Source organism: Pelecanus crispus, chromosome 8 (assembly GCF_030463565.1).
Source record: "Pelecanus crispus isolate bPelCri1 chromosome 8, bPelCri1.pri, whole genome shotgun sequence".
NCBI lineage: Eukaryota > Metazoa > Chordata > Aves > Pelecaniformes > Pelecanidae > Pelecanus > Pelecanus crispus.
This window is the reverse complement of record NC_134650.1, coordinates 5,921,202-5,948,835: the sequence shown is the minus strand read 5'-3', so window position 1 is coordinate 5,948,835 and position 27,634 is coordinate 5,921,202. Positions and strand designations below refer to the sequence as shown.

At 43.3% G+C, this 27,634-nt stretch overlaps 1 protein-coding gene across 2 annotated transcripts; it reads left to right on the top strand.

Moving 5' to 3' along the window:
• RASGEF1C (RasGEF domain family member 1C) lies at positions 1-27,634 on the top strand. Of its 2 annotated transcripts, none has more exons than XM_009492592.2 (13): positions 1-177; positions 1,799-1,921; positions 4,476-4,613; positions 10,046-10,258; positions 12,406-12,480; positions 16,077-16,172; positions 17,260-17,362; positions 17,469-17,548; positions 18,190-18,285; positions 23,452-23,547; positions 24,920-25,043; positions 27,123-27,195; positions 27,610-27,634. In XM_009492592.2, the coding sequence occupies exons 1-13, from the start codon at positions 1-3 to the stop codon at positions 27,632-27,634; spliced, it is 1,419 nt and encodes a 472-aa protein (XP_009490867.2). The 2 variants fall into 2 exon arrangements, with proteins under 2 accessions (XP_009490867.2, XP_075571430.1); XM_075715315.1 differs by lacking the exon at positions 27,610-27,634 and adding an exon at positions 6,618-6,620 and having other exon boundaries at positions 27,123-27,199.

Sequence of the window (27,634 nt, the reverse complement as noted above, 5' to 3'; positions counted from 1 at the left end):
ATGCCCCAAACGCTGAGTTCTACCAGTATGTTTACCCCATGTGGCTTCAGCCCTCATCTACATACTTCAAAAGAAGATGAACAAGGAGGACTGATATTCCAGGATGGAAACCTTACCTCAGCATCTCTGGATGCTCTAATCCAGCATCTCATACCTACCACTGATTACTACCCTGAAGTAAGCAATTCACAGTATAATAAACAGTTTAATTTTGATGAATTGGGGCAGCACTTTATGCAAAAGTGCAAATGTGTTAAATTTTGAATTAAGAGGGCTAATTTAAAAGCTGCATACAATTAAAGCTGGGTAAATTGATGCATTGCTTTAAATGCTGTTTCACTGCTCTATAATTGTTCCCATGAAAGAGCAGATCCCAAAGTTGATACTGCCTTTAAATAAGAGAGCAGGGTAAGGGGGGAAAGCTGTGGTGGTGATGAATCAGTGATACAGCAGTCAGAGCACTTCAAAAATAGCAGTGCATCCCAGAGAGGTTTAGATGAAGACTGAAGCAAAAAACTTCAAGTCTGAACTGGCTTTAAATTAGCTGAATTTCAGGAGCTGCTGAAGTCTGCACGTACAAAGCATTCCCTCAGTGACAACAGAGATGCTCCTTCTGATGGGTTTTTTACCTAGGGTTATATTTACACCGACGTTGCCACCACTGGACAGCACATCCAGATCCGAATCCTTGCTCCATCAGTGAATATTTGGTGTTTCTTCACCAACAGCGAGGATCTAAACTGGAAGCTGTTTTATGGTCCTGCAAGCCATTGACTTCACTGGATTTTGCACATCCTCAGTGGCATTCAGGACAGAGTCTTCCTTGACAGGAAGACTTTTAAGTGCTAATATATCTCTATGGAAAGGCTTGTATTTCAAAGCACAGAGTAGCATTGATTTCAGGGCAGTTTAGAAGACTACAAAAGTTATCAATGCAGAGCAGACAGCATGTTTTAAATTACCTGCAGGTCAGTTTCTGATCAGCAAAAAATAAGTAATGAAGAAGCATATACATTGAAAAAAAGAACAGAAAGGCAATAAAAATAGGTAATGGACAGATTAGGCTGTGAGATTCTCATTAAGCAATGTGTGATGTGTAATATTATACCTGCTACTCAGGAGCATGGCTAGGTCTGGGGGAAACAAGATAATTCGAGCACCAGGAGGGGTCAGGATGCAAACAACTGAGGATTCATGCATATATTTTAAATTCACTGCTGGAATACTTTAAATAATCCAAGGATTTATCCAACAGGCCTGCTTCCCACAGCTTCACACTTGTGGGACTGCATCTGACATGGCTTGGCTGATAGAAATGAATTTGGGGCAGTTAGTAGAATAAATGAAATATTCCTTAAAACAGGCTGGGTGAGACCTGCAGGGCTATCGCAAGATGTGATTAATCTGGGGGCATCTGCAGCTCACAACTCAGTACAACACAGAGATGCCTGAGTGTCTACACGTTTAGCTTTCACTGGCCTCCGTGCATCCCTGGGTGTGCTGTCTCCTATACCTGGGCTCGCTCCTGTAGAGTTACCTACACACTGTCTTCGCTGGATGTTTGCACAGGGTTTGGGCAACCAAAGGCTGGAAGTGGATGCTGTGGAGGAATGAGATGCCACTGCCTCCGGCACCCACTGTAACCAGTTCCATTTTCAGGGTCAGGAATCCTTATGTCTTTTAGACATAAAGGTCTGTCCCAGTGGAAATGCAAAAACTGTGGAGTTTGGGGCTTTTATGGCTAATACTACCCACTGTGTGGCTGCTTACAGCAGGTCTCCTTGTCTTTCTCCCACAGAAAGCTTATATCTTTACATTCCTGCTGAGTTCCAGACTCTTCATTGAACCCCATGAGCTTTTGTCCCGAGTTTGTCACAAGTGCATTGAGCAGCAGCGGCTGGACGACCCCGTGCTGGACAAGGTTAGTTTATCTTTACAGCAGAAAAATGTGAGGTATTTTCAATGGGCAGAGAATTTTCTGGGCTCCGGTGTGTGTCCTTTGCCTCCCTTTGGATTGAATGAAACTTTCTCATAAAAGATGACGGTTGCTGCTGAGATCCTTACATTGAGGCATCCTAGTATCCATGTCCAAGAGCAGTGCTCCAGGCACTAGTCACTTCAAATCTTCTTCTAATTTTCCCTTTCCCCCCATCTCAGTCTTCCCAGGTGACTTTCCTTCTTAACTCCTTTAAGGCTCTGATGAAGCCTGCAAGATGCAAGGAGGTAGGATGTAAACCTCACACACTGCCAATGCAGATGTCAACACACCACTCTCTTTCCCATTTTCACTTAATGCGTCTGCCCTTTTGCTTTCTTGCTTCTGGTACAGTAATATTTCCTCTTGGCCTTGCCTGTCACTTTGAATGCTACGTAACAGCATGCAGCTACTCACTAACCTCCCGTTGCCAGCACTGACAGATCGTCCGCACAGCCGTGCTGCAGAGCGGCGCTGTCTGGCACGCCAGGAATGAGTTGAAGCAGTAGTGAGGCTGTGACAAGCTAACAGAATGAGAAAATCCAAGCTGTTACTGCGTCAGCACTCCTCCTGTTTTGCCCTAAGGACTGTGCAGACTGATACAGTGTGCAAGAACACATGTGCATCCTCTGGCAGTCCCACAGATGCTACAGTGGAGATGGATCCCGCTGGATCCTATTCATTGATGAAGACCTATCCAGTACATTACCTGGAGCAGGAGATGCATCTTCAGTGCAGTGGAGGGAAGAGGAATGTGCATTAGTTGCAACTTTCCAAAACCTCCACAATTCTGAAATGATTCTCAAGATCAGCCTTTCCAGCTTTGAAACAGTATTTTTGGCATCAAATACTGACTCACCAACATCTGAACACGTGTGCTTGTTTTTGCCCAGGCGACTGGTTGTATGAGTAACAGGAGCTCTGCCCTCACTATGGAGAGCAATCAGCCAGACTACATAGAAAGCTGATACTTGGGTTGCCCATACAGTCCGCGTAAATAGAAATATCTGTATGAGGTGCAGCATCCAAAACAATTTTTATGAGGTGTGATGGGTTCTGTTTTCCAATGCTATGGCAGATGCAAATTTAGGAGGATTAAAATGCAAGTGTGGCAAAGTTTTGCTGCTCATTAAACCTTGCAAGAAATGAGAAACATTATTGTATTACGAAGATCTCCCAGTCTGCCTGAGGTGAGTCTGCATTTTGGACTAGCCTGTAGTAACGCAGAGTTGGTGCGACATAGCTGATTTTGTGTTCCTGAGAGTGGCACTGACTTTGAAACTTTGCACACAAGTGACCTCCCGTCCTCCGACTTGGGTCCTGTGACTTGCACAAAGTCCTGTCCTTCAATTCGTAATAGCAGTTTACACAGCTGGAGCAAATGTCTCCCCAGACCTTTGTAGTTTCCAATAAAGCTTTCTCTTTAGCAGCCACCTGCTGGTCTTTGAGCGTGAGCTTAATGCTAGCTGACAGCAGTTATTTTTAGAGATGTGGTTCATTGAAACCTGTTGTTGGTGGAAAGCTGAAATATGCATTTTAACCACCTTGGTTGAAAAGCAGAGAGCTGTGGAGCTCAAGAGTATAATTTTTCCTGATTACAGGGTACACTTTAGCTACAGTACGTAGGACGCAGAAGAAGGCTGTTTGTTTTGGTCTGTGTTTTCTGTAAATAAAAATGCAGTTTGTTGTTTAACGCGATTTCCTTTTCACTTGTTCTTGGATAATGGAGGATGGAAGCTCCCTGTCTTTTGAGCTAATACTAATGCACCAGTTGTGCTGTTCTCCACGTTTCCCTCCTTGCCCCATATCTTCCTGACTATTCCCACTGCTGCATCCTCAGATAAATCTACACCAAAACTAAAGTGGGCATCAGCTGTGTGTATGTGAGTGGGTGTCCTTGTCCTATCATGACCTTGAGCTCATGTGGGAAGACAGCAACATTATCAGTAGCCCAGGTAAAGTTACTAAAGTGCTGGTGTTTTGTCCGTCTCTTTTTCTTCATGTTACATCTGCCAGTGGTCACTAAGCCATTTTTTCATACAGCTGGAAAGCAAAAGACTCACCTCTTTGTTGGGCAAGAAATACGTTGCAATCCATTTTTCAGGGAAGGATGGAAACATAAGAGGGTTGTAAGTACAAAAAGGAAGAACATGCAGTTCAAATGAGCAAAAAGGCCAGATATTTTTAAAAAAGGTATAAAGGTTGCACCAACAAAATGCCCATCCAACCATAAACTGGCCAATGGCATGTGCAGAATATTTAAATCTGCATGTAAAACAGACAGTTGTGCATGCATGTAAGTACTGGTATATTTTGCATGCCAAAATACATCATTTGTGCACCACACTATGTGTTTGCATGCGTGCAGATTTTGCAGGTGCAACCATCAGTTCCTTCTTTGAAAATCTGGCCCCACTGTCAGTGAGATACGTATTTGCTGGGAGGCTTTAATGAGTAAACGCGTTTCAATCCCTATCCATTGTTCTGGTTTCCACTTCAGGCACGGATCAGAAAATTTGGACCCAAAATCTTGCAGTTGCTGACAGAGTGGACGGAGACATTCCCATATGACTTTCAGGAAGAGCGGATGATTGGCCATCTGAAAGACATGATTCACAGGATAGCCCCGTGTGATGAGGTGAGGATGTCTGACCTGGGACATTGTGTGGAGATGTTATGTTCATTTTCCCACTTGGTTCCTCCTTTTCCTCCTTTTGCCACATTCTGTTCTGTGCCTCTTTCTGGGAACTCTTACAGTTTTGTTCTCCTCTGACGGTTAAAACCTGTAGTAGCTTCCCTGAAAGCCACATCTCTCAGTTTAGGTGCCCCTGTGGCAGTGACACAGGGACACATTGGAGTGATCAGTGGAATTTATCTACTGCACATTGAATTGTAAGAGAATAACATTCCCATTTTACAAGTGGAAGGTCTGAGGCACAGCATAGACTGAATGTGGTGGTCACAATTCAAATAGTAACAGAGCTGTGATCTCCCAAGTTATAGTCTAGCAGAGGAGTGAAGTATCGTGACCTGAGACCAACCATCCTGACCAAGCAGTGGCTCAGGGAGCACTCCAGGATGTTTAGTTAGTGAATGAGGAGTGGAGAAAGCAGCCAGTCGTCAAGTGATTGCATTGGGGAGCTAAAAAAAGATCATCGGTTGCCTGAAGGTACCTGATGAAGGCTTCCTTTCTCTAAGAAAATGAGTGGTTGTGAAAGAGTAACCACCAAAGGGCATTTATGGTCCTTTTTTGTCTCACCTTCTCCATTTGCTTATGTCCTTGATCACCTGTGCCGAAATCTAATTTTCCATTCCTTACTTTACATGTCTTCAGTCTGGTAGGTTTTTTTAAAACAATATTTGCATTTTGTCATCTTTTTCATTAGTGAATCTTAACAAGGGTTTGGCTTATACCCGCCTGTCCTTCCTGTGTAAAAGAGTTCACAGGCCCTGTGCTTGAGCTGGTTGATATTGTAAAGCAGGGACCCAGACAGGAGGCGAGCAGGCACAGAGCAGCAGACTGATCACAGTTTGACTGATGCCACTGGAATCCCCATCAAAGTTCACAGGATCTGTGGGCCAAGAGATAGCTCCTGTTGAATCCAGCCTGTTTGGCTGATACAGTAAGATAGCAAGGGACAGTCCTTACATTTAAAGAAAACAGAAATGTTTTTGGACATGTAGCTTCTCTGGGAGCGTGAAAGCAGCAGAAGACAGCAATGTGTGGCCTGCTGGGCAAAACTCAGTCTAGATGGATCTATGGTCTTGGTGTTCAAATGCATGAGTCATGTGTGTGGCAGAGTAGGACACAGTGAATGGAGTTTCTGGGAGACCTGCTTGCAAATTCAGGTGGGTGAATCCCATAAATTAATTCAGAAACATTAAAAATACCACAAAATCCATGAAAATAATAAGGATAAGAACAAATTGTACATAGAGAGTCTCTAATTACTTCTAGGTTAACCATGGGATGTAGAAGAATTCAGTTCCATTGGCTACATCAAGGCCTGGCATCAGGCCACAGATGGGTGCAATTCAGTAGAACAAAAAGCACATACCCGTGAGTCCAAGAAAGAGAGGGGTGGAGAGAAGAGAGAAGGAATTAGGGTTGCAGCACAACGGAAATGAAATTGGACCCTTCTACCCACATGAAACACAAGAGAAATTGAAACAGCTGCCCTTGGGCTGGGCTGGCGTCACGGCTGGCACTTTTGGGTGGCTGTAGGCTGGCATGGCTTGGCTGGCTGGACTAGCCAGCCATTGGAGAGAAGGGGTGGGAAAGGGGAAGCTGCATGACACTGATGGAGGTGAAGGGAAAACAAAGGACTTTCAGAAAGAGCCAAGGTGTCCTCAATTCCATTGACCAGAGCAGTAAAACCTCTCCCTCAAGGGGAAGAGGCAATGAACTTGCCCCTGTCAACCACCGAGAAAGGTGCCTTGCAGCCCTTTAGCATCTGAAGTGAAGGAAACCCATACAGACCCACCAAAATCATGTCCACTGGAAAGAAGGAACCAGCCAAAAGAGCAGAAAACAGGGGCTTTATGGGTGCTCTTTAAAAGCAGTAGCAGCCCTGGTGAAGAGCCATAAATGCTAAAAATCAACTTTTTGCATACAAAGCAGTAGTTATTTACCTAACCTGAGCAAGTGCTGCACACCTTCACTCTGGAGTGGGCATAGCTGCGTGCCAATGCTTATGGGTGCCCTTTGGGGTAAATCATTGTTTTTCAGATATTACTAGGCACTATAATTGCAAGTGATTATGCCTGAGCAAAATCAATAATTAATTTAAGAAACAGCTCATATCCTGCAAATGCACATTTCCTTTTTTAAGGGACAGCACGAAAGAGTGGTGGTGCCCATTAGTTGTTTGGAAGAAAGTTGCTCTTGTTCCCATTGTGGATCATGGAAATTAAAGATTGAAAGATTTGTGAAGTCATCTAGTCCATGTAGGTTAATGCAGGATTTTCCCCTGCCGTGTATGCTCCTGTCCTTTGTAGAGTCCACTTTCTAAAGGCTCTGTGATATGCTTATAAAGGTGTCCATGCTGAGAAGCATTTCTTAGTAAGTGCTGTGATTTGCATTTAGAGTTAGAAATTTTAATTAAAATTTGAGCTCCTAAGCCACCTGCTGAGGCCTGCCATCTTCAGAGGAACTTTCCCAGTTAAGAACAAAACATTTTCTTTAAATATTAAACAGTAGTATGCTTCTTTTGACTCTTAATGTGGCAACGAAGTGAAATGGGTTGATAGAGTCCAGCATGCAGCCCCTGTACAATGGGGGGTCACTTTGTGGCAAGGTAATTACCAGCCTGTTGAAGGTAATGAACAATGTTGTTTTCACTTAGTGAACATGGTTTAAAGAAGGCAGGAAATGCTTTTAAAACGGAAAAAGTGGGAATTTTTTTTTTTTTTAATTTCTCCCCTAACACACACAGAAAAGCTTTCTAGGCAAGGGTACACCCAACCGATTTTCAGTGAGTCTCTTCAAGAGCTCTAATTTCTAAATAATCTTTTTTGTGTCCATTAAGTGCCTGTCTTATTTCATTATTTATTAGGTGGTTGGCTTACCTGAGTCTTTGTTTACTGATGTCTGTATCTGTATTATTATGCCATATTCCCTACAGAACTAGGTGCAACTAGATCTCTTGATAAGGATTTATTGAAAGACTGACTAATATGCATGTCTTTCAAGCAATTTTATGTTGCACTTTGGCTTTTCATCCAAACAGTGCAGAATTTGATACTGCACAGACATGGCTGGTCCAAGATTTCTCATCCAAACTCCTTTTTGAAAGAGAACTGGCTTTTCAGCTAAAAGTTTTATGTTCTGTAGAAGACTTGGATTGTAGTGCTGTGCCAGCCCTCCCCCCCCCCCCCCAAATTAATTCCCCTGTTTACAAAATATGTTCACAAAATACCAAATATGTCGCTATTTGAGTTTCCACTGAAAAGTAACATTCTGTTCCTAGAGCTTGATAAGCTATGCTGAGATTTGCAAACACCTGGATGTAAACCAGAGAAATATTTAGATAGTGTTTAGTAGTTTGGGTCCAGGACAGTCTTTGTGAATCAAAAGTGTGACCATCTGTTTGAATGAGGATTTACATGAAGAAGGCCAGTAGTCTCTCTTCATGGGAGCTAGTGTATATCAGGAACAGATGAAAACCGAAAAAACATTTTTTATTTTCTAAAAATTATTTAAAGTATTTTTACATCTTCCTCACTCAATTTTCATTGCTGTGTGATTTGCTTCCGAATAGAACATGTGTTGTCATTCTCCAAGACAAGTCCCTCCTGCCTTCTAGGTACTTGCTTCATTTTGGACTTACCAAGAGCTGGTGCTCTATTTTGCAAAAGAGCCTGACTACATCCTGCTTATCTGGCCCATGTTCCAGCCCAGCTCAAGAGAGCATCTTCCCATAGTGAAATGAGAGGTTCTTCAGCAATGTGAAACCTTCTGCTAGAAAAGCTGTATGAAAGTTAAAGTGTTGCAGCAGAAGTTGAAGCACTTGGGATGTTCTGAAGGTTTCCAGCCTCAGACTGTAATGGAAACAGAGTAGACATGAGCATGTTATACTTCACTGTGAAGTAGTAGGAGATGCTACTTCCAGTGTGCAGATGGGATCCTGTGTAGGTGAGAAGAGCACTGACTCTGGCTTCTGGCACCTTGAACACCTAAAACATGAGTGCTGTCAGTGCCTAACAGTGAAGACTATCCACAGTCTACAAAAGTGTGAAGAGGACAAAGGCTGTATCTAAACCATGGGATTCAGGAGTACTTCCCAAGAGTTGGGCTGCATCCAGCTTGGGATGCAACAGAAGTGTGTGTTGGTCTTCAAGGGAAGGCACACTCTGGACAAGTCCCTGTTGTGATGATGAGGACTGTGTGGAGGGTGCCGGGGTGTACATCTGCTGCGCAGTACAGATGTAACAGAAGAGGGCTCTGTGCCAGCTCTGGTTTCACACTGACAGATTACAAACTGATGTTACTGTCAACTTGACGTTACTAAATTCTGTTTGGATGGGGAGTGAGGAGTTATTACACTTGTGAGCAGCCAGAGGATCTCTCCACTGTGTGCCTTTGTGCTGGAAGAGGAGCTGGTAGTAGGCCATCCTGCAAAGTGTTTTCCTAAGTGACCATGCTCTTTGAAACTGAGCAAGCACCCATTGCACCCCTGCCTGATGCTCCTTTCTCTGGCTGGGAAAGCCATGAGGCCGTGTTCCTCAGCAGGGTACACCCCGTGCTCCATGTGAGGCTTTTGCCCAAGGACATTTCCAATTAATCCTGGTCTTTAAAGCCCATCCACCAGTTCTCTCGGTTATCTCAGTTTTGTGATGCCTGCATCTGTCAGTCATGAAGAGTTGAAGGCATTCCTTTCTGCCGACCCTCCACGGCCAGCGGCTCCGCTTGTTGTCTGTAAAGACCTGCTCCAGCTCTGAGAACAACCTGAGCAACTTAGTAATGATCATCCTGCTGAGCACATGGCTGTGCTTGGAATGCAATGTGAGCTTCCTTCAGTAGCAATTAATATTTTGGATATTAAATGCTCAAAGCTACACAACACTCAGACCACTCCAACTGGGTAGCAAGTAGCAGCATGCTTCTGCTGCTCTCACCTCAAAAGGATGGAGAGAATAGCATTAGAAATATTTCTTATTCCTAATAAATAAGAGTTGACTGGGCACCGCTAAGAGGTAGAGTTCTCAGCCAACACGTAGCTGACATAAGGGTAGGTACCAAATACTGCTGTGCTCCAGAAAGCTGCAGTAACTCGTGTTGTAGCATTACCTCTCCTCTGATCCTGATGTTGGCAGGAACATGTGAATATCAGTGCCAGCCCAACCCACCAGTCCTGCCTGCCTCTTCTCTTGACTGCAGTCTGTTTCTGTGGTCCAGAGAACAGAACTGTAATTAAGCCAACTGGTTATTCTGAAATAGGCTTGTTGAAAATAAAATGGTAACCTGTTGCTGGCTTAGGAGTATTTTGCAGAAGGGAAATTCAGCATAAAAACACTCCTTTGTCAAGTTCTGTGGGTGGTTTATGTTTCTTTCTCTCCCTGTCTCTCCAGGCCTACTGGAAAAAGATGAATCAGCTTTTGCAAACCCTGAATCAGAAGCTTGCAACCCTCAGCCATGGGCAAGAAGGGATTGTCAAGATCAGTGCTGCTGTCTCTGATAAGCTGGTTGCCTTTAAAAGTAAACCTCCATCAATTCAGAGAGAAATCCTGAGTGTCTGCAGTGACCCTTACACTCTGGCTCAGCAGCTGACACATGTGGAGCTGGTAAGTGGGAATGGTTCCCAACTTCTGCAGGCAGAGATATTATTTTAAGCCATCAGCTGCTAAGTATTCCAGACACAACCAAAAAATGTCTGCACTGCTGCAGCACATCCCGTGCTGTATCAGCACTGCAGCAGGAGGCAGGGTTTGACAAGTTAAGAGATGCTTGGGAAGCAAGCTATATATCAGAGTGTTGCTGCACATCTTGGGGCAGATCACTTTACCTTTTTCGCTTGCTTATGTGTGAAATGCGAGTCATAGTCCCAGGAAGGTCAAGGGTTCTCACGTCTGTAAGGTGCTCTGAGCCCCACAACCCGAAGATGTTATTGAAATGGCTGATCATTAGCCCTTCTGTTAATTTGGAAGAAATTTTAACAGTTCAAGTCCGTTCCTTCAGATACATGAAGCATCTGAGTTGTCTGGCATGTTTTCCATTCTTCCCTTTGGGACTTTGTGCATGGACATACAAAGGTGTGCAAATACCATTCCCACACAAAGTCCCACTGTTTCCATCCTTGGACTGCAGTCCACTCTCAAACAGGCTTTTGATGGTAATCACTCCAATTTCAGTACCAAGATGTTGGACAGACTGTTGTGTTGCACACCGTTCTCCCAGGTTCAGGTCCTCTGTGTAGACCTCCTGGATGTTCACAGAAGAACATAAAACATTGCTGCCATCTGCAGATCTCTTGATGCTCTAATGATTCCCTGCTGCCTGTCCTCCTGTAGACACTGTTCATCCTTGAGAGGAAGGCTGGAAAAACAAACCATGAAATGGACTGTGGATTGGAGTGAATATCATGGAATTAGCCTTGGGAATTCTGAAGGTAGTTGATATTTGATTTGTCAAGAAGTGGAATTGTTCAAAAACCCCAAATTTAGGATCATCTTCTCACTTTGGTTAGTTTTCAGAACATGCAACTTTGGCTCTTTGCTTTATATAACTTAAGCCAGGGAGTAGAAGTCCTTTTGCCTGGAGTTTTTTTTCTTGCTTTTCTTTTCCTCCACAGTAACTGTCTTCCAAGGAGAGATTCCCTGTAACTGGGGCACCGCTGCACTTTTAAAACTGATGCAGCTAGAGGTTTTCATTCCACTTTACTGTAATCAATGCTCTCTACCTTCTTTTTCACTTACTACATCCTGTACACCAACTACTCTGCACTGAAACTGTCTGATGCTTATTTGTTAGTAAGAATTATTTGCTACTTATTAAATAACAGTTATTTGTTAGTAAGAGTCCTGTGCAGTTATCAGTGGCAAGGTGAGAAGCCAAGAGAAATAGCATAGGAGTAGCCAAAAAATTTTCACTTAAGCAAAATTACTGTTTATTTTATGGTTGCTTGAGTGTCCTAAGTTTGGGCCGTAGGAATTCCAAAATATCTCCTCTGAAATACCTTTGTGGCCTACAACCTGCTGAAAATATTTTTTTTTTCTAATAAACATTTGAGGGAATTGAAAAGCCTAGTAAGAAGGCCAGTGTGTGGCTGGAACTGCCAGATTTGGTCAGGAGCTGGTGGAGGTGGCCTGTCTTTTAGTAGAAGAGATCTGGATGCTTTATTTACTCTTGTTTTGGGTAGTGCCTGGGACACTCTACATTTTAAGCAATGCCTTTAATGTAAGCACATGCATCTTCCATGCCTTCCTTCCCCAGTGGCACAGAGCCACCACCCCGGGGCATCACCTGAGCTTCAGTGGGAAGGGAGGCAGGGTCAGAGCACTGTGTTGTGCAGATGAGCAACAGATTGCTATGGTTACCAGATAACAGCATTACTGCCATTTTAACAGCTGGAAAACAAGGCTGTTGAGTAATGCTGGACCACAGCAGGTCTGTGGCAGCGCCAAGCACAGAACTGAGGTCTGCTGGCTCCCAGATGGAGCCTTGTGCATCCAACACCTTTGTCTCTGTGCAGTGGAGGGGGCTTTTACTGTGGCTTGTCAGTAATGAGACACATTTATTCTCATTTTCTTCTTTCTGCTGAAATAACTCTAATTGTTCTTATGAATTTTAATGTCTGGTGCTAGTTGGCTGTCTACCAGTTCAGTAACACCATTCAGAGCTTATAGATAACGGGGATGTCTTACCAAGAGAAACAGAAGAGATTCTGGGGTGCTTTCTTATTTCTTTCTCTCTTCCCCCCCACCCCCAATAGGAAAGGCTAAGTCACATTGGACCTGAGGAGTTTGTGCAGGCATTTGTACATAAAGACCCTCTGGATGGCACCAAGGTATGATTTGTCTGCATGCAAAGTGTCTCCTGCGATCGCTGTTTGTTCTAGATGAACTGTGTGATGAGATCCATGAGAGCAGGGCCTGGGGCACGTGTTGATCAGGGCCAGGCCGGCTGACGACCTGTATTCTCACGGCAAGGATGGGACCTGTTGGTAGAGCTCTCGCTGGCAGGTCATTGCCATTCCTTCCTGGTGAGAGTATGTCCTGGCCTGAGACTGGCCAGAACCCTGATGTTCTGCTTTCTGGCTTGTTCCCTCTAACCTGCTTTGACCAGGGCAGATGGCTTGTGGCTGTACACAACCAGGGAATGTCTGTTCCCAGCGCTGAAGGCATAAAGACTCTGGACGTGATGTAATGCCCATAGCGTGTGCCCAGACACCACAGTAATGAGTCAGTGCGTCATGAATCAACATACTCTTCTCTCCCTACACAATAGCTTTTAACCCAAAGCACCGCAGGGAATGGAGTGCCTGATCAGGGCTTCATCCAAAGTCCGTGGAAGCCAGTTGGAGTCTTTCCACTGATTCCAGTGGGGTTTGAAGCAGCATTTCAGTGAGTGCCTCAGTAAGGAAAGAGACTTCCTGGCTGGAGAGGGAGAGTCGGAGATTTCACATACTGCCAGAAAAGAAAAAGGGTGGAAAATTCTTCCCCAGAACTGCATATGGGCTCCCACTGAGATCATACATCAATGGCAGAATTTCATCTTTGGATGCTGAACATAACAGGAAGACATCTGTTTATAGTGCTGCCCAAAGAGCACCAGAATAGCTTGTAATGGTGAAAAAAATGGATGGATGGATGGATGAATAAAAAGTGCAACATTGGGCTCTTCTCTTATTGGAGTTATGGAGATTGTGCAGTTGGTTTCAGGGAGAGGGGAGTGGTCAGAGATGGTGTTTCAAGTATTCTGAGCATTGATCACATCCTTTAGGAAGGAACCCCAAGGTAGCAAAGATGTGTCAGAAACATGAAATATCAAACTAGCCACAGTGAGTTTTCAGCAACCTGCAACAAGACTGAAAATGAACAGTCATCAATATCTGTATGGAAGTAACATGAAAGAGATCAAATGAGGGCACTAAATTTGAGTGAACTATGGAAGAGCGGGAGGGAGGCAGCAGTGAGTGAAATCAAATTGTGTAAAGCCACAGAGGGGAAGGGATGCTAAGAGGAAGAAGGAAATGTTTGGTAATGAACTAATGTGTGCACAACGGCTATAGCGGTGTCTAGAATTTTAAATGCAGGGCCAGCACAGGGTACCACCAAGATGTGAAGAGAAATTGAGGCTACCAAGTAAACATAAGGAAACATCAGCTAAGGTGGATGGGAAGGATTAGAATGAGAGGTGGAGAGCCTGAAAATAACGGTGGGATGGGGAATCCAAGCACATCATCTTGACAGACTATGACAAGCTATTTGAGTTATGCATGTTCTTCAAATACAAATCTGAACACAGAAGTGCTGCCCAGTAACAGTTCTGTGACTTCGCTGAAGCGCAATAATACCAGGTGCAAAGCAGGGATGCGCACTGCGTTGCCTTCTAAGTTCAAGGCAATGTCTTCCCCCCAGGAGGATCTACTTAGTAAAGCAAAAACTGCCGTAACGTTTTCACACAAGACATGGCACTAACAAATTATTGGGATTCAAGTCAGCAAGGCTGATGAAAGCAAAGGTAGTCTGCAACTTTTCTCCACCCTTTCCCTGGGCTGACCAGCGGTCCCAGCAATGATTTAGAAGAGCCTGCGCACCAGGGTAACGCATAGCTGAGGGATCACGTGAGACCTGGCAGAACGTTGTACGTAGCAGCACAAACCTTACATGGAGTGCCATATCATTCCCCAACCCATGGAGACCACCCCTCTTAACCACAGTGAGTTGGCTCTCGTCTGAATTCCCTCCAGCTGGAGATCATATTAAACATCTTTCTTGCATGAGGGCTTCAAAGGGCTTCACTTATGAACGTTTATCAAGCACTTTGAGTTGCAGATGGAAGATGCTAGGGAGGTGCTAAATACTGTTGCCATTTATAAAGCTTAACCTTTAAAAAGCAGTCTGTTTCAACTTTAACTGTTGCACATTTTTCACAAGTTTTGTGGTATTAGCTGTGGTTCATATGTCCTGGCACAGGACAGCAGTGTTGAGACGGAAATACCATATTCAGAACGAAACCTAGGTTTTGTGTACTTTTTTGCTATAGCAAGGAGCAACACCACAGAGTGCAAGAAAAGCAGCTGCTGTGGATATGCTGGGGCTGCTTTGGGTATCCTTTGTTTTGTTTGATATTTACGTGCTGCTTGCTGACATTTACCTTTGAGATGCTTTTAAAATCTATTTTTATTGTATACTTAGTCTGCTCACAAAGTGGCTAGGAATTTCAGGCTTGTTAAGATTTGCTCCATAGCATGGTACTGTGATTTCTGTTTCTAAACATGTATATAAAAGTATACAGAATCACAGGTGAATATTTTCTTAAATTACCTTGAGACTCTTGTTAAGCCCCATGTCTTAAGGGGTTTTAGTCACTTGTTTAACTTACATAATAAGGGTAATCCCATTGACATGGATCTGTGTTTATGCTTTGTGATTTTCTTCTTAGTGGCATGTATTTATGACAGCTGTGGGAAATGATCATCTCAATAAACCAAAAAATCAGTATTCTCTGATACCCTCTAGTGGATGTTAATGAATGTTCAAATAAATCACGTGAACTCTAGAGAGCAGGGTGTTCTAGATGGACAGCGTAAGAATTTAGGGCTGGGAAAAGGACTTGAATTTTTATAATCCCAGGCAACATCTTCAGGCTGTGTGAACTGCCCTATCACTCCGCTGAGGTCAAATTATCTGTTGATGTCAAAAGGAACTTGAAGAGTTTAGCCAAGTGTCTGCTCCCACAGCCTGTATCAGTTATTTATGGGAATTTATGTTAAGTTTCATATAAAAAAAGCTTCTTGTAATGGCTCTTATCCATGAAGTATCTCTGGCATGTAAGTGACCTGTTCAAGAGCAGCCATCAAGACAGAGCTGGTCACTAGAGAGCCTATTACCCTGTAAACTCAGTAAGGGAAATATTTTTTTCCCCATGAAGAAGCAACTAGAACCATGTTTTCTTTTGCTTATCTCCTGTTCACTAAATTACAGTCTCTCCCCTCCAGAAAGGGGCTGTGGGTGATTGCATTTACTAAAGTGAAGGAAGTCTGGGAATCAAAGGCACAAACTGAGCATGCTGTGGAAGACTGTGCTTGCCTTACTTCTTCTGCATGCTGTTGTTGCTGTCTGAATCCTGGAGTGCCCTGGCTGTTAATGTCCCAGTGAACGAGGGTCAGTGCAGGCTGTGTTGGTGAACGCTTGCTCAGGCAAAATGGGGCTGTTTTCTGTACGCCAGTGTGAACTGTGCAGCACGACACGCTCAGCTAGACCCTGGGCATCTACCAGCCACCCACCTACCCACTGACTTTTTGAACGGGGCCCTTGATGCAGTATTCCATGTGCGTGAGAGAGATGGGGCCAAGTAATTACCTTTGTGTAGTATTTATCTTAGCCATCAGGCAGCTAACTGAAACACTTACGTCTTTCTGTGCTTTTTTCTCCCCAGACTTGTTTCAGTGAACAGAAGAAGACAAGTAACCTTGAGGCCTATGTGAAATGGTTCAATAGGCTCTGCTACCTTGTAGCGACAGAAATTTGCATGGTAAGTGAAAAGTATGTGGCATGTTTTACCACGTGCCTGAAGTACCAGTTTGAGATCGTACATTAATAAGCAAACCTGGGGATTTATTTTTTATGACCTAGCTAAGCATCTGACGGTAAGTTTTAGTAATATTGCACTCACAGAAGCGACCTGATAAATGACAAACACACCGCAAAACAGCTGGCGACACACGAGGGATGCACTGTTCTCTTGATATAGTAGGAGCACAGTGTGGAATAATGAACCCTGCAGGGAAAAGGAGAGGAAAAAATGCCTTGAATTATCCTGTGAGGTTTCTGCTGGAAAAGATCCTAGTGGAGCAGTATTTGTTATCTGTCATCCTAAAGATCTGTTGTGCTTGCGAATTCCCATTGCATGGCACTTTGTCCTGCTGACCATTGCTGTAGCTGTGACTACAGTGTTTTTTTAACTTGGTTTGGATTTGTTTAACTTGGCCCCATGAAAATGAAATGAATGTTTTCTCCTTTGAAAAGGGTGTGGAAGGGAGGAATAGTAAGGGTATAAACAGCCTAGGTAGCCCATGACTCAAAAGCATTACCATTTGAAGATCATCTTTGGAAAAGATGGCGTGATTCCAGTCCAATTAAAATGTGTATTTAAAACGCAAGCTAGCATTTGGCCTGGCCATATTGCTGAAAGGGCCAGAAGATGGGAAAGGGATTAATGCAGTGCAACAAAGTCTTTCTGGGACAAAGATGCTGCTGTTGTACGGGTGTGAAATCCTGCCCTTAGGAAAATCTGTGCTGCTGTGCCCGCTGACTCGGGGGAGGCCAGCAGGGAGCTGAGGCACTGCTCCAGGGCTGTTTGGGCTGCTTGTTCCAGCGGTAAGACATTAACTGAGGCGAGCCTGGGAATTGCTGTGCATTTCTTCTGTGTCACTGCAATGAAAGCTTTGATTTTAGAGACTGCCAGTCACCAGCATCCACTGGATTGCTGGAACAGAACTAGGGCCAGTGACTGACAGCAGATGACCCAAGCTGTGCAGGGCCCCCTGCTATGTATGTAACAAATACCTAAGATGCCCTCCAGTTCTGCATATGCTTATTACAGATATTTTCATTTGCAGCCTGCAAAAAAGAAACAGCGAGCACAAGTCATCGAATTCTTTATTGATGTTGCCCGAGAGTGCTTTAACATAGGGAATTTTAATTCGCTGATGGCAATCATTTGTAAGTACAGCTTCTAACCAGGTCTCTCCATCAGCTGACACTGATGGGGAAAAGGGGAAACCTGATGCTCATCCATGGCTTTTTTTTTCTTCTTTCTCACTCATAGCTGGAATGAATATGAGTCCAGTTTCCAGGCTAAAGAAGACTTGGTCAAAAGTGAAAACAGCCAAATTTTTCATTCTTGAGGTAAAAAAAAAAAAAAAAAAGAAGGTGCTGATACACTGCTTGAATTATATTCGGATTTTTCTTGTTTGTGAATTTTCACAATTTTATCCAGGTATGAGATGTTTATAGACATGTTTCACAGGCAGAGGGTCAGCTTCTGGCTGAAGTTTCCCAGGTGTAGTGGGGAAGGTGTGAAGCTGCTGCTATGTAGAGGGGAATTGGAGCACTCAGATAGGAGGAGGAAAAAAACCCCAAAATATGAGCCTATATGCAAGCCATAGTACTTCCACCAGCGCCAGTTTTGTTTGGCTACAGACACAATGCTGAGTGTAAAGCTCCCAAGCTATACCTAGGATGTCGAGTGAACAAGGTCCAAGGTTGGTTTTTTGTATTGAGGATATTAGGATTTGGCGTATATAAAATGTGCAGTCCTTATTCTTCACATAAAAGCTCAGTAAGCTGCTACTAGAAGAATCAAAGGTACAAACAGCCATGATCTGTAGATCTCTCATTGTACCTGTGGCTTATGGTTTTTTGTGTGCATGTGGAGTTTTGAAGATGTAAGCTAGGCTCTGTTCAAGGTTTGCTACAACTGCGAGTAAAGTTGTCTTCAGAGGACCCAGGTTGCTTTCTAACCAATGTGTCTTCCTGTATGTATCTAGCACCAGATGGACCCTACTGGTAACTTCTATAACTACAGAACAGCATTGCGGGGGGCTGCTCACAGATCGCTCACCGCACACAGCAACAGGGAGAAGGTAGGTGTGACCACATCTCATTTATCTCCAGTTGTATGGTGTGCATTGCTGCTGAGAGTCAGTGGCTCAAAGACTTGAGGCAAATGCTCTCCTCCCTTCCATGGGTCACCAATGCAAGGCTCGTGCACCACTCAATGCAACTGGAAAAATAAATCTGTGGCTGAAAGGAGTCTGAAATGGGTCACAGGGCTTTTGTGGACCTGCTCCCAGACGTTGGGGAGCTAGAGAGGGCAGGACAACACAGCATGGAGGACTTTCTTGCAAGCATCTCTATGTCCCTGGAAAATTGACATTGTTTAGATTGATAAACCAGATGGAACAGGCCAAAATTGCTTTTATTTTGGTACGGAGCACCAGCCTGGCAGGTCCGGGTGGAATTGCGCTTTTCTTACAACTGTGCCAGCCAGGCCCCCGTGCAGACAAGCCCCTACTGTGTCGTGTGCAACTGAGATAGAGAGCAAAGGGCACAGCACTCGGAGATGAGGTGGTTCTTCATTTACATTAGGGAAAGATGACTCACCACAAGTCCTGCAATGAAGTCTGGTCTGAATCCATTGCAGCAAATTTGGGGTGAAATTCTGTCCTCATGAATTTTCAGTTCATTTGGTTGTTGCTGCCATCTCAGTGAGCAAGAATCGAAGTGTTTGATCAGTGTTCGTGGCAGATTGTAGCTTTCTGAGATGTCACTGATGCTCCAAAAATCAAATTGACGAGAGGTTAGTGCAGGATCCTCCTGTTTTGTGCCTCAGTGTGTTTCTTGTTACTTTTCTTATTTCTCCATTCAATTATCTTTTGGTTTTTTTGTTTTATGAAAGAGGGGTGTTTTTAACATTGTGATTGCTCATAGTCATAGATGGGTAGTCTCCGTGCAGAGCATGGCTAAGATAAAGTAGATACTGCATGAACAAGCATAATAAGGAATTTAGTATTCATTCACTAGAGGAGCCAGGCCAGATGCTAATCTCACATTGCTGTAAATTTGATGTAAATCTGCTGAAGCTAATGGAATCTCACAGCATTTACAGTGAAATGAGATCAGCATCTGGTTGCAGGCTGACTCAGCTGCGATGGGAGCACGCTGAGTTGTTCTAAAAAGCATTTCTCTGTCCAAAGAAGAGACGATGGCTTTGGATATTTGTGACTGGCAGAGAAATTCTTTTAACTCGTACACACCGCAGCGAGGACCTGTCAGTCTGAGATGCTTCTGCAGTTTAGTTCTTCTGCAACCATCATATATATTCAAACCAGTTCCTGTGTTGTTTGACTTAATTTCCTGTGGAAGTTAGCAATCTCTGTCATATCTCTACCCCAGCTGGTTAAGACTGAGGGCAGAGAGGTTATTAGATTGAAAGGAATCTCTTTTACATAAGAAAAAGCCCATATTCTGTTTCCCTTGTGTAGACAGCATTAGTCCAAGAAAATGCTCAAGTATATGATTTGGTAGCTACTCACACCGGGTATTTTAGTGTCAGATACAGCAGATCATGTAATTCTTGCTGTAGGAATTAAGGATTTTGGGTTTTTTTTATAAGCAAGATTATCAGTTACTTATTTTAATGTTTGGATAAAATTGAAAGAACATGATCACTTTTTTGATAGAAAATGTTGTTTCTTGGCAAACTTGTGGCAGAGCTCACTGAAGAAAATTTTTATCTTCAAATTGAATTGTGCTTACAAGAGTTGGAGATCCCAGTCCCCTCCATCCCTCTTCTCGACAAGTGGCTGCCCCAGAAGCACAGATGGAGGCTTCAGGTCCATCTGCTTGAGAAGGAAGGTGCTCTGGAGGGAGCTCTCTTGTTGTAGACCAACAGACTGAGCAGTGGGTTATGTCTCGCAGGAAGAAAAACTGCCTGTAGGCTCAGAGGAGCTAATATTTAACTGGCAGCCTGACCAGAAACATTACTTTATTCTCTCCTCAGGGCTGGTGTCTTGGCTGCTGAGTTTTGAACAGCAGCTGAACAGAAGCACAGCTCAGGGGCTAAATGATATCCTCAGAGGGAGACAGGGTGAGCCAGTGACCTGGGGCACCCTCCCTCCTTCTACTCTGCGCACACATCTCACCCAAATCCTCCACGTGACACCGGCCTTCTGGCACAAAGAGCGCTGCCTGATTTCATCACCCGCTCCATCCTCAACCTCAGGGTGCTTGTGCGAGACTGTAGCACAGGTTGTAGGAGACGGATCTCAACATACCCATGGAGGATCCCCTGACCTCAGTCCTCACTGTTCTAATCCAGCCCTTCTTTCCATGTGTAAACGGTGTAGTTATAACTACTCATTACTTGCTCAGGAGCAGGCTTGTAAAAAGGCACGGCAAGGCAGCTCTCAAAGCTGAGAGGTGCAATACAGCAGGAGAAATAAACCTGCCAAAGTGCAGGGTGAGAGAACTGGTAATGAAGAAGGGCTGATGTTTCATGCAGAATTCAGAGGGGTATACTTGTTAGGAACTAAGTCTGGCTTTATCTATGCAGTCAGCTGACCTATGCCATCTCCAAAATTAAGTCGTTCCCCTGGGAAACCCTGCATTGTGCTAATGACATTTCTCTGGCTTTGAAATGTTGGGAGTATGTACAGTGTGGTACCGTGTGTTGTTGCCGTCTGATACTATGAACACGTCTGATCTCATTAGCTTTCCTCTTTCTGCAGGAGGCAATTGTCCTTCAGCATGTAGGTGGGTTGGATGGCACAGGGGGGGTATCAAAAGGGAGTGAAATACGAGTTTCTGGCACTAACCCAGATTTTATGCTAGCAAAGGGCCTGGATTGAAGCCAACATTAGCATGTAGCTATATCCACTTCTGTTGCTTTTCCTACAAAAATTTGGAAAACAAAACATACAGGGTAACGTATTTTTACTGGGGAAATAAATGATGACCCAAAGGCAGAAATCCCCTGGAAATGTGTAGAGAATTGGTATCCTAGGGTATGTCTTTGACGCCTTTTGGATGCAGATGAGAACAAGCTCTACCCACACTCTGAGCTGACTGGTGGCTTTATAGCTGTATTAGCATGGCATTGAGCCCACATTCATACACCGTCCCTCTCAGCAAGGCGTTTTGTTTATGTTTAGTACCACTAATGATGGTGACCTAGCTCCCAGGCAGCGTGGAGCAGGGCAGAAGATACGCGCATCTGCCTTCAAAAAATACGTAGACAGAACCCGGCAGTAGTTTCTAGCTGGGGATCAGGGTCTGGCTCCAGCTCTCTGTTATCTTTCCACCTTTTAAGACCACACTGGTTGCAGAGTTATCATCGTTTTTGGTAGAAAACAAACCACATAGGCTGAATTGTATTCTTTACCTCAGGTTGATTGATCTAGTTTGCATGATATAAAAATGAATCCTGAAACACACTTAGCTCAGTTTGACTAGAAATTGCTCCACCTCACCCTGATAGGAGGGCTCAGGATTTTGGGGGGTTAGGCTGTGCGTTGTTTCTATTCCTGTATTGTATCAGTGGGATGTATCAGGATAATGCCGGTGGCTCTTGCGAGTGTCAATCCAGGCTTTTTTATGGCTATTGCACTGACATTACAGAGTTTATCTAAGGCTGTCCCGTAAAAAAGCCAGCAGAGATGCAGATCTTTAGCAGTTTACTGCATGTGGTATTTTAGCTGAAACAGAAATTGGCTTCCATTTTCACAGCAAGAGTTGGTAGTGGCTTGTAGTCTCCTTGCCTCAGTAAGTGTTTTTGCGTCCGTGACTTGCGCACACTCACTGTTGCATCGTGAAGGCTGTAGACTGGAAAATAACAGCTGCCAATCCTGTTCTAGGTCCATTTCATATCCCGTTACAGCTGATGTACAGCATGAGATGGAATAACAGTACAACATTAAATACTTAACTAAAGGATTGCTCCCTTGGCTGGTCTTGCCATGAGGGCACTTTAACTTTGGTCCACGCTTAACAGGCTACGGTTCAATTAAGTTACAAACAGAACAGTGGAAGCATTTGGACACTCTACCATGCGATGTGCTTTCCTTTGAGTTCATGGTGATTAAGTTTATACTTAGTGGCTTAAAAGACAGGTGTTGCTGCCGCAGGAAAATGCTCACAGAGGTGGCTGCTGACCTTGTAGCTCAAACCCTCCAAGTGGCCTTTTTCTATCACAGTGCTAGTGCTGGAGAGGTGGGTAGATTTGAATATCGAATCCCAGAGCCCTGGGGCCCAGCTTTGTCATGGACTGGTCCTTTGTGTTATCTTTCTTTTCCCTTTGAGTTGTGACACAGGAGGACCCAGAGGGAGTCTGCTGCGCTCCGGGTCTCCACTGAAGTGCTGCGGATGCGCTTCAGGAGTGCTGTTGCTGCTTTCCGCCGTACAACATCTGGCATCAAATTTATCCCTGCTATAATTCCATTAATTTCAAGAGTCTTACCTAGAAGTAGACTTTTTCTATAGCAAATTATGACCTGACTCTGATGGGTCAGGTCTGAGAAGACTTGGGTCACTGCTACATGCCACTTTGCCCTGGATGATGCCCAGGGTTTATTTTGAGTGCTACAATGATCTCTCTGGCTACTGTTGGCAGTTTCCTGTCAACTAACAATATTTTCTATCCTACTGTCCACAAGTTAATTTGGAGAAGCAGGTTGTACTAATCAGGCGCCAGGAAGGAAATTACATGCCTCAAGAGGTAGCCATGCATGGAGCTGTTGAAAATGAAATGGCTCCTGATTAACTGTTTGTAGACAAGTCCTTGGTCATCAAATTTTAGTCTGTCTTTCCTTGTTCAGGGATGATACTGGTTCTTTGGTTCCCAGCTGTCTTTAAATTGCTCGATTTGTGTATTCAACATCTTTGCTTATAAAGACCCAACAGAGAAAGGAAGAGTTCGGCAATTTTATTTTGCTCCTTGCTGTCTGATGTTGTCATCAAACAGTGATGCTGTTGATAATAAACCGGGTTATTAGCGTTTCCTTAGTCATGTTATCTGCTCAGTGAACGTTGTGTTCAGTTCATATTTATTTCAGCGTATGTCCTCCTGATGGCTGAAGGTGTCTCTATACCCTACTGCCCTTAGACTTGCCTGTCACTGTACTGCTTTTTAAGCGCACAGCACACTGAAAAGTTAATATTTCTTTTCTCTCCTCTCTCCTGATTGAGGAGTTCTTTCATGCAGACAAAATACTGAACTGGAAAGATAATAGTTATGTCATTTCTCTTCACAGATTGTGATCCCCTTCTTCAGCCTATTGATCAAAGACATTTATTTTTTGAATGAAGGATGTGCTAATCGCCTTCCAAATGGACACGTCAACTTTGAAGTAAGATCTGAAAAATGTTTTTATCCATTCCATTCTGATAGCGCTATCTGAGACCATTTGCCTGTAATTTCAGTGCAGACCAGCAAAGACTGAGTATGCCAGAAGGGATGATCTCAAGTGACTGTGTGAAGGTTAAACCAATCCCAGAATGTTTTTATAAAGAATTAATATGTATATTTTATATAAATATTACAAGCAGATCATCCTAACTTGCTTGATGTCGGTTGGCTGCTAGAAATACAGCGTCAGTAGTATAAATGATTATACTTATGGCTTGGAGGGGAAGATGACTTTTTCAGAAAATGGAAAACTATTTTTCCTATACACACACACACAGAGAAACAAGTCAGTATAAAATGCTTTATACTTTATTTATCTGCCTTTTTAGCCCTTTCTCATTTTTAATAAAGAGGTTTGGCAAAGACAGACATAAATTACTTGTGGTCATTAGAGAAAAATTAGAATACAAGCAGAATTACATATAGAGTACACAGTCACTGTCTCCATGAGGTAAATGTCATGCTGCCAATGTAAGGATTCGAATGTATTATCTCCTGCCTGTAGGTTTTACACCGAAGAATTTCTATTAAATGCAGTAGAAGGATGTATATTCCCTCAGAGCCCCGGCGCTAGGTAGTATTAGTCACATATCCTGCGTAGTCCCAGTTCTGCGCTGGAGCGGGTGGGTTTGCACCAGTACAACTTGTTGCTAGTGGCAGTGTGCAGGCACTCAGGTGCTCTGCCTTGCGCTGTGCATGGCGGTGGCTGTGTTCTTGTATGCCGGTGGCGGGGCAGAGGTGGGGTGCTTCTGAAAGAACTGCCCTGTGTCAGTGGGAAAATAGTTCTTGAGCTCTCAAATTCTTTGTAAATCATTTCTTCAGCATCACTTTGGTTGCATTAAATTTCTTCTTCAGTTACTGGCATTGTGAGATAGTCAGTAATGCATAAAATACTGAGCCTGGCATTGCCTTAAATTATATCAGAACTGTTACAAGACCTAAAGAGTTGTGAGGTGTTGGAGTCACTCCACTTTATGTAATTTATGTCTAATTCTGCTCCCTCCTGTTCCATCAAAGTTGATGCCCTCTATTCTTAAGTACATATGTGTTACCCATAACTGTGTTCATGGATACATTTTCGTTTAAGTACAAACTGAGTCGCCTTGTAAGAAGGAACATAGCGCACCCTTTCCTCTCTCTTGCCCCTGTAAATGAACTGTGAAAATCTACCCATCTAAACCATACAAGGCTCTTTCCTCCTAATATCCTTGTGGTTGGCATGAGGGATCCTGGATCCCAGTCTTCTGCTTGGATGTGGTTGTTTTAGTGAGATAATCTTACTGTATCTGAATGGAATGGTTTTATGTTCACAGAAATTTCTGGAACTGGCTAAGCAAGTAGGAGAATTTATAACGTGGAAGCAAGTGGAATGTCCCTTTGAACAAGACCCTAACATCATCCACTACTTGCATACTGCTCCCATTTTTACTGAAGATGGTAAGACTCTGTACACTCTCTAATTACTGAAAATATGTCTCTTCATCACTAGTAGTTAACACCCTGGTCCATGCTTTGGTAATCTCTCTGACCAGTCCTGGTTCTTTCCTAGCTTTCCTGTCATGCAGCTTGTTTATCCCCAGTCTATCAACGTGTTTTTGCAAATATAACCTTCAAGCTCATGAAGCTGCTGCCTGATTGCTTTTCTTTAGTCCATAGCTTCTCTGTAAGGCAATGTCTAGGAAGTTGCCATTGTGGCCCTATTTTTGTAACCAAGAAAAGAGGCCACACAGCCATGTCGTGGAGTGCTATGAATATCAGCTGTCCCTTAGCCACTCGTTCTGTGATTGATGGAGCCAGAACTAATCTCTTCCACAAACCAACACTGTCACCTCTTCAGCGAACACAGCCCCGGGCGATGGTAGTCCAGCTGACCTCCTCCACTACAGCAAAGAAACATGTTATCTACAGAAAAGAATTTTTAAGAAAAATCTTTTCTGGTAATTAATTTAAGCTGTATCTATGAAAGCCCTGTTCTGAAATTATTTCTCTGGTTGTCTTTTTATACTTACGTGTCCTCTTTAATTTGGTATCCAGCATGCCAGATTGTGTCATTTCATATTGGTTCATGTCAGCTGCCTCTTGGTACATTGTCACGCACAGAATTGTCTACAGCTATACTGCCATCAGCTATACTGGTGCTGGGTTTATTTTTTCTTGATTCTATAAGCAGTTTTCTGTACTAATTCAAGTCAAGCAGACCAGGCAGTTTTTATTTCACAGACTACTTCAGAACACAAAATACTGTTTCAGAAATCCTGCCTAAATCCCAAGAAGAATGACTGTCAAAATAGAATAATTAATGTGCTTGAAGTAATATGTGAGGATATGAATATGAATAATATGAAAGGAGATAGGATGGAGCAATTTCTTCTGGCTTTAGGCTCCAAAGGGACAGAAAGTGAAAGTCAGGGGTATCCCAGAAGTGGTGTTTAAAAGTACAGTTTTCAGGCTGCTGGACCAAAAAAGGGTGACCTCAACCCACTAAGTGTTTGCAGATTTTCGCTCTCATGCCCTCCCCTATACCCATACTGCTTTCATGAGATGCCCTTTGCAGGAGCCGCAGCAGGCCTCCCCTGTTACCCAGGGGAAGCGCAGAGCAGAACAACCGGCCCCACGTAAACGGTGGGAGAATATATTAGAGAGATGCAGCAGTGGTATGTGAAATGCAGCTGTGCTATGCTTGTCACAGTGTGGAGGAATAGCGGGCCAACACTTGAATATTAAAATGCAATTCAGTTGTAGTACAGACTTGAATACTGAGATGGTTCGAGCATTAGAGAGTAAAGCATCGCTTAACAGGGAAATGAGGAAATATGTGTGAATGCAAATCACAGCCTGCTTTAAAAAAAATACTGTGAAGACAGTGAGCTATTAATGCATCACCAGCTTTTGCAGAGGAGACTCTACAGCCTAGACACATTTTGGTATCGTAAAATGCATCCTACAATGCAAACTTTTGCAGAAAAAAAAGACTTACTTTCTTCTACTGTGTTCCTTCTCTGGCTTCTGTAACTCATTCTTATCTTGAGGGTGTTTTGTATTCATTTAAGATACCATGTCCCCATAAGCTTTAAAAAGATTGAGGAAGATAAAGGTATGTTAAGTGATGGGAATATTCTTAATTTTAAAAAGTTTCTTTGTTTAGCTGTCAGCTTTTGCTGTCTCTCTTTTTTAATGTTCATATAACACTTCGGTAGCAGCGCTGTGATGGAGTAAAGGGGCCCAGATCTCTACATGCAAAGCCAGAGACCATTTAACTGTTTAGTAGTTGTTATAAGAAGGTCATGTTAACATATTTTAACTCTGGGCTCCTTTACTGTTCCATCAAAATTAACTTAACAGTTTTCCAAAGGTAGACATGTGAGCTAAACATCGGTCTCCTACTGATTACAAGCTACCCCATGGACCATGAAGTTTTACAGTTTTTCTTGCTGTGTGGTACAGTATAGGACATACAAGAATGCAGAGATTGGGGTTACCATTGCTGCTGGAATAACACATATTTACCTTTTCCAGGTTTGTATCTGGCTTCGTATGAAAGTGAAAGTCCGGAAAACCAGACAGAAAAAGACAGGTGGAAATCTTTAAGGTAACCACTCATTTTACCAGCTCATTTCTAAAGTACCTCCAAAATGCTGCACTGATAGTCAAAGCCTGTAAAGTGCTGGAATTTCAAATGTGACCTCTGATGGAGTTCTTTTCCATTTAAGACTAATCTACAGAGCTGAGGCTGCACTGATAAAAGCTAATTGTCATCTCAAATTATCCACCATTTAAAGAATATCACTTGCACATTTATACAGTGCTGTACCCATGCAGAACAGGCCTGGCGTAGATGAAAAATGTCCTAGGTTAACTGGATCTTCCTACAGTTTACATCTCTTATAAGAGATGTATAACGGTTTGGCATAAGTGAGAATCTGAAGAGAGTGATTTAAAAAAAAAAACAAACTCACCTTTATATTTGCTTTTTTTTCATTTTTCTTATGTTTTAAATTTACAGATCCACTATTTTAGGAAAGACTTGA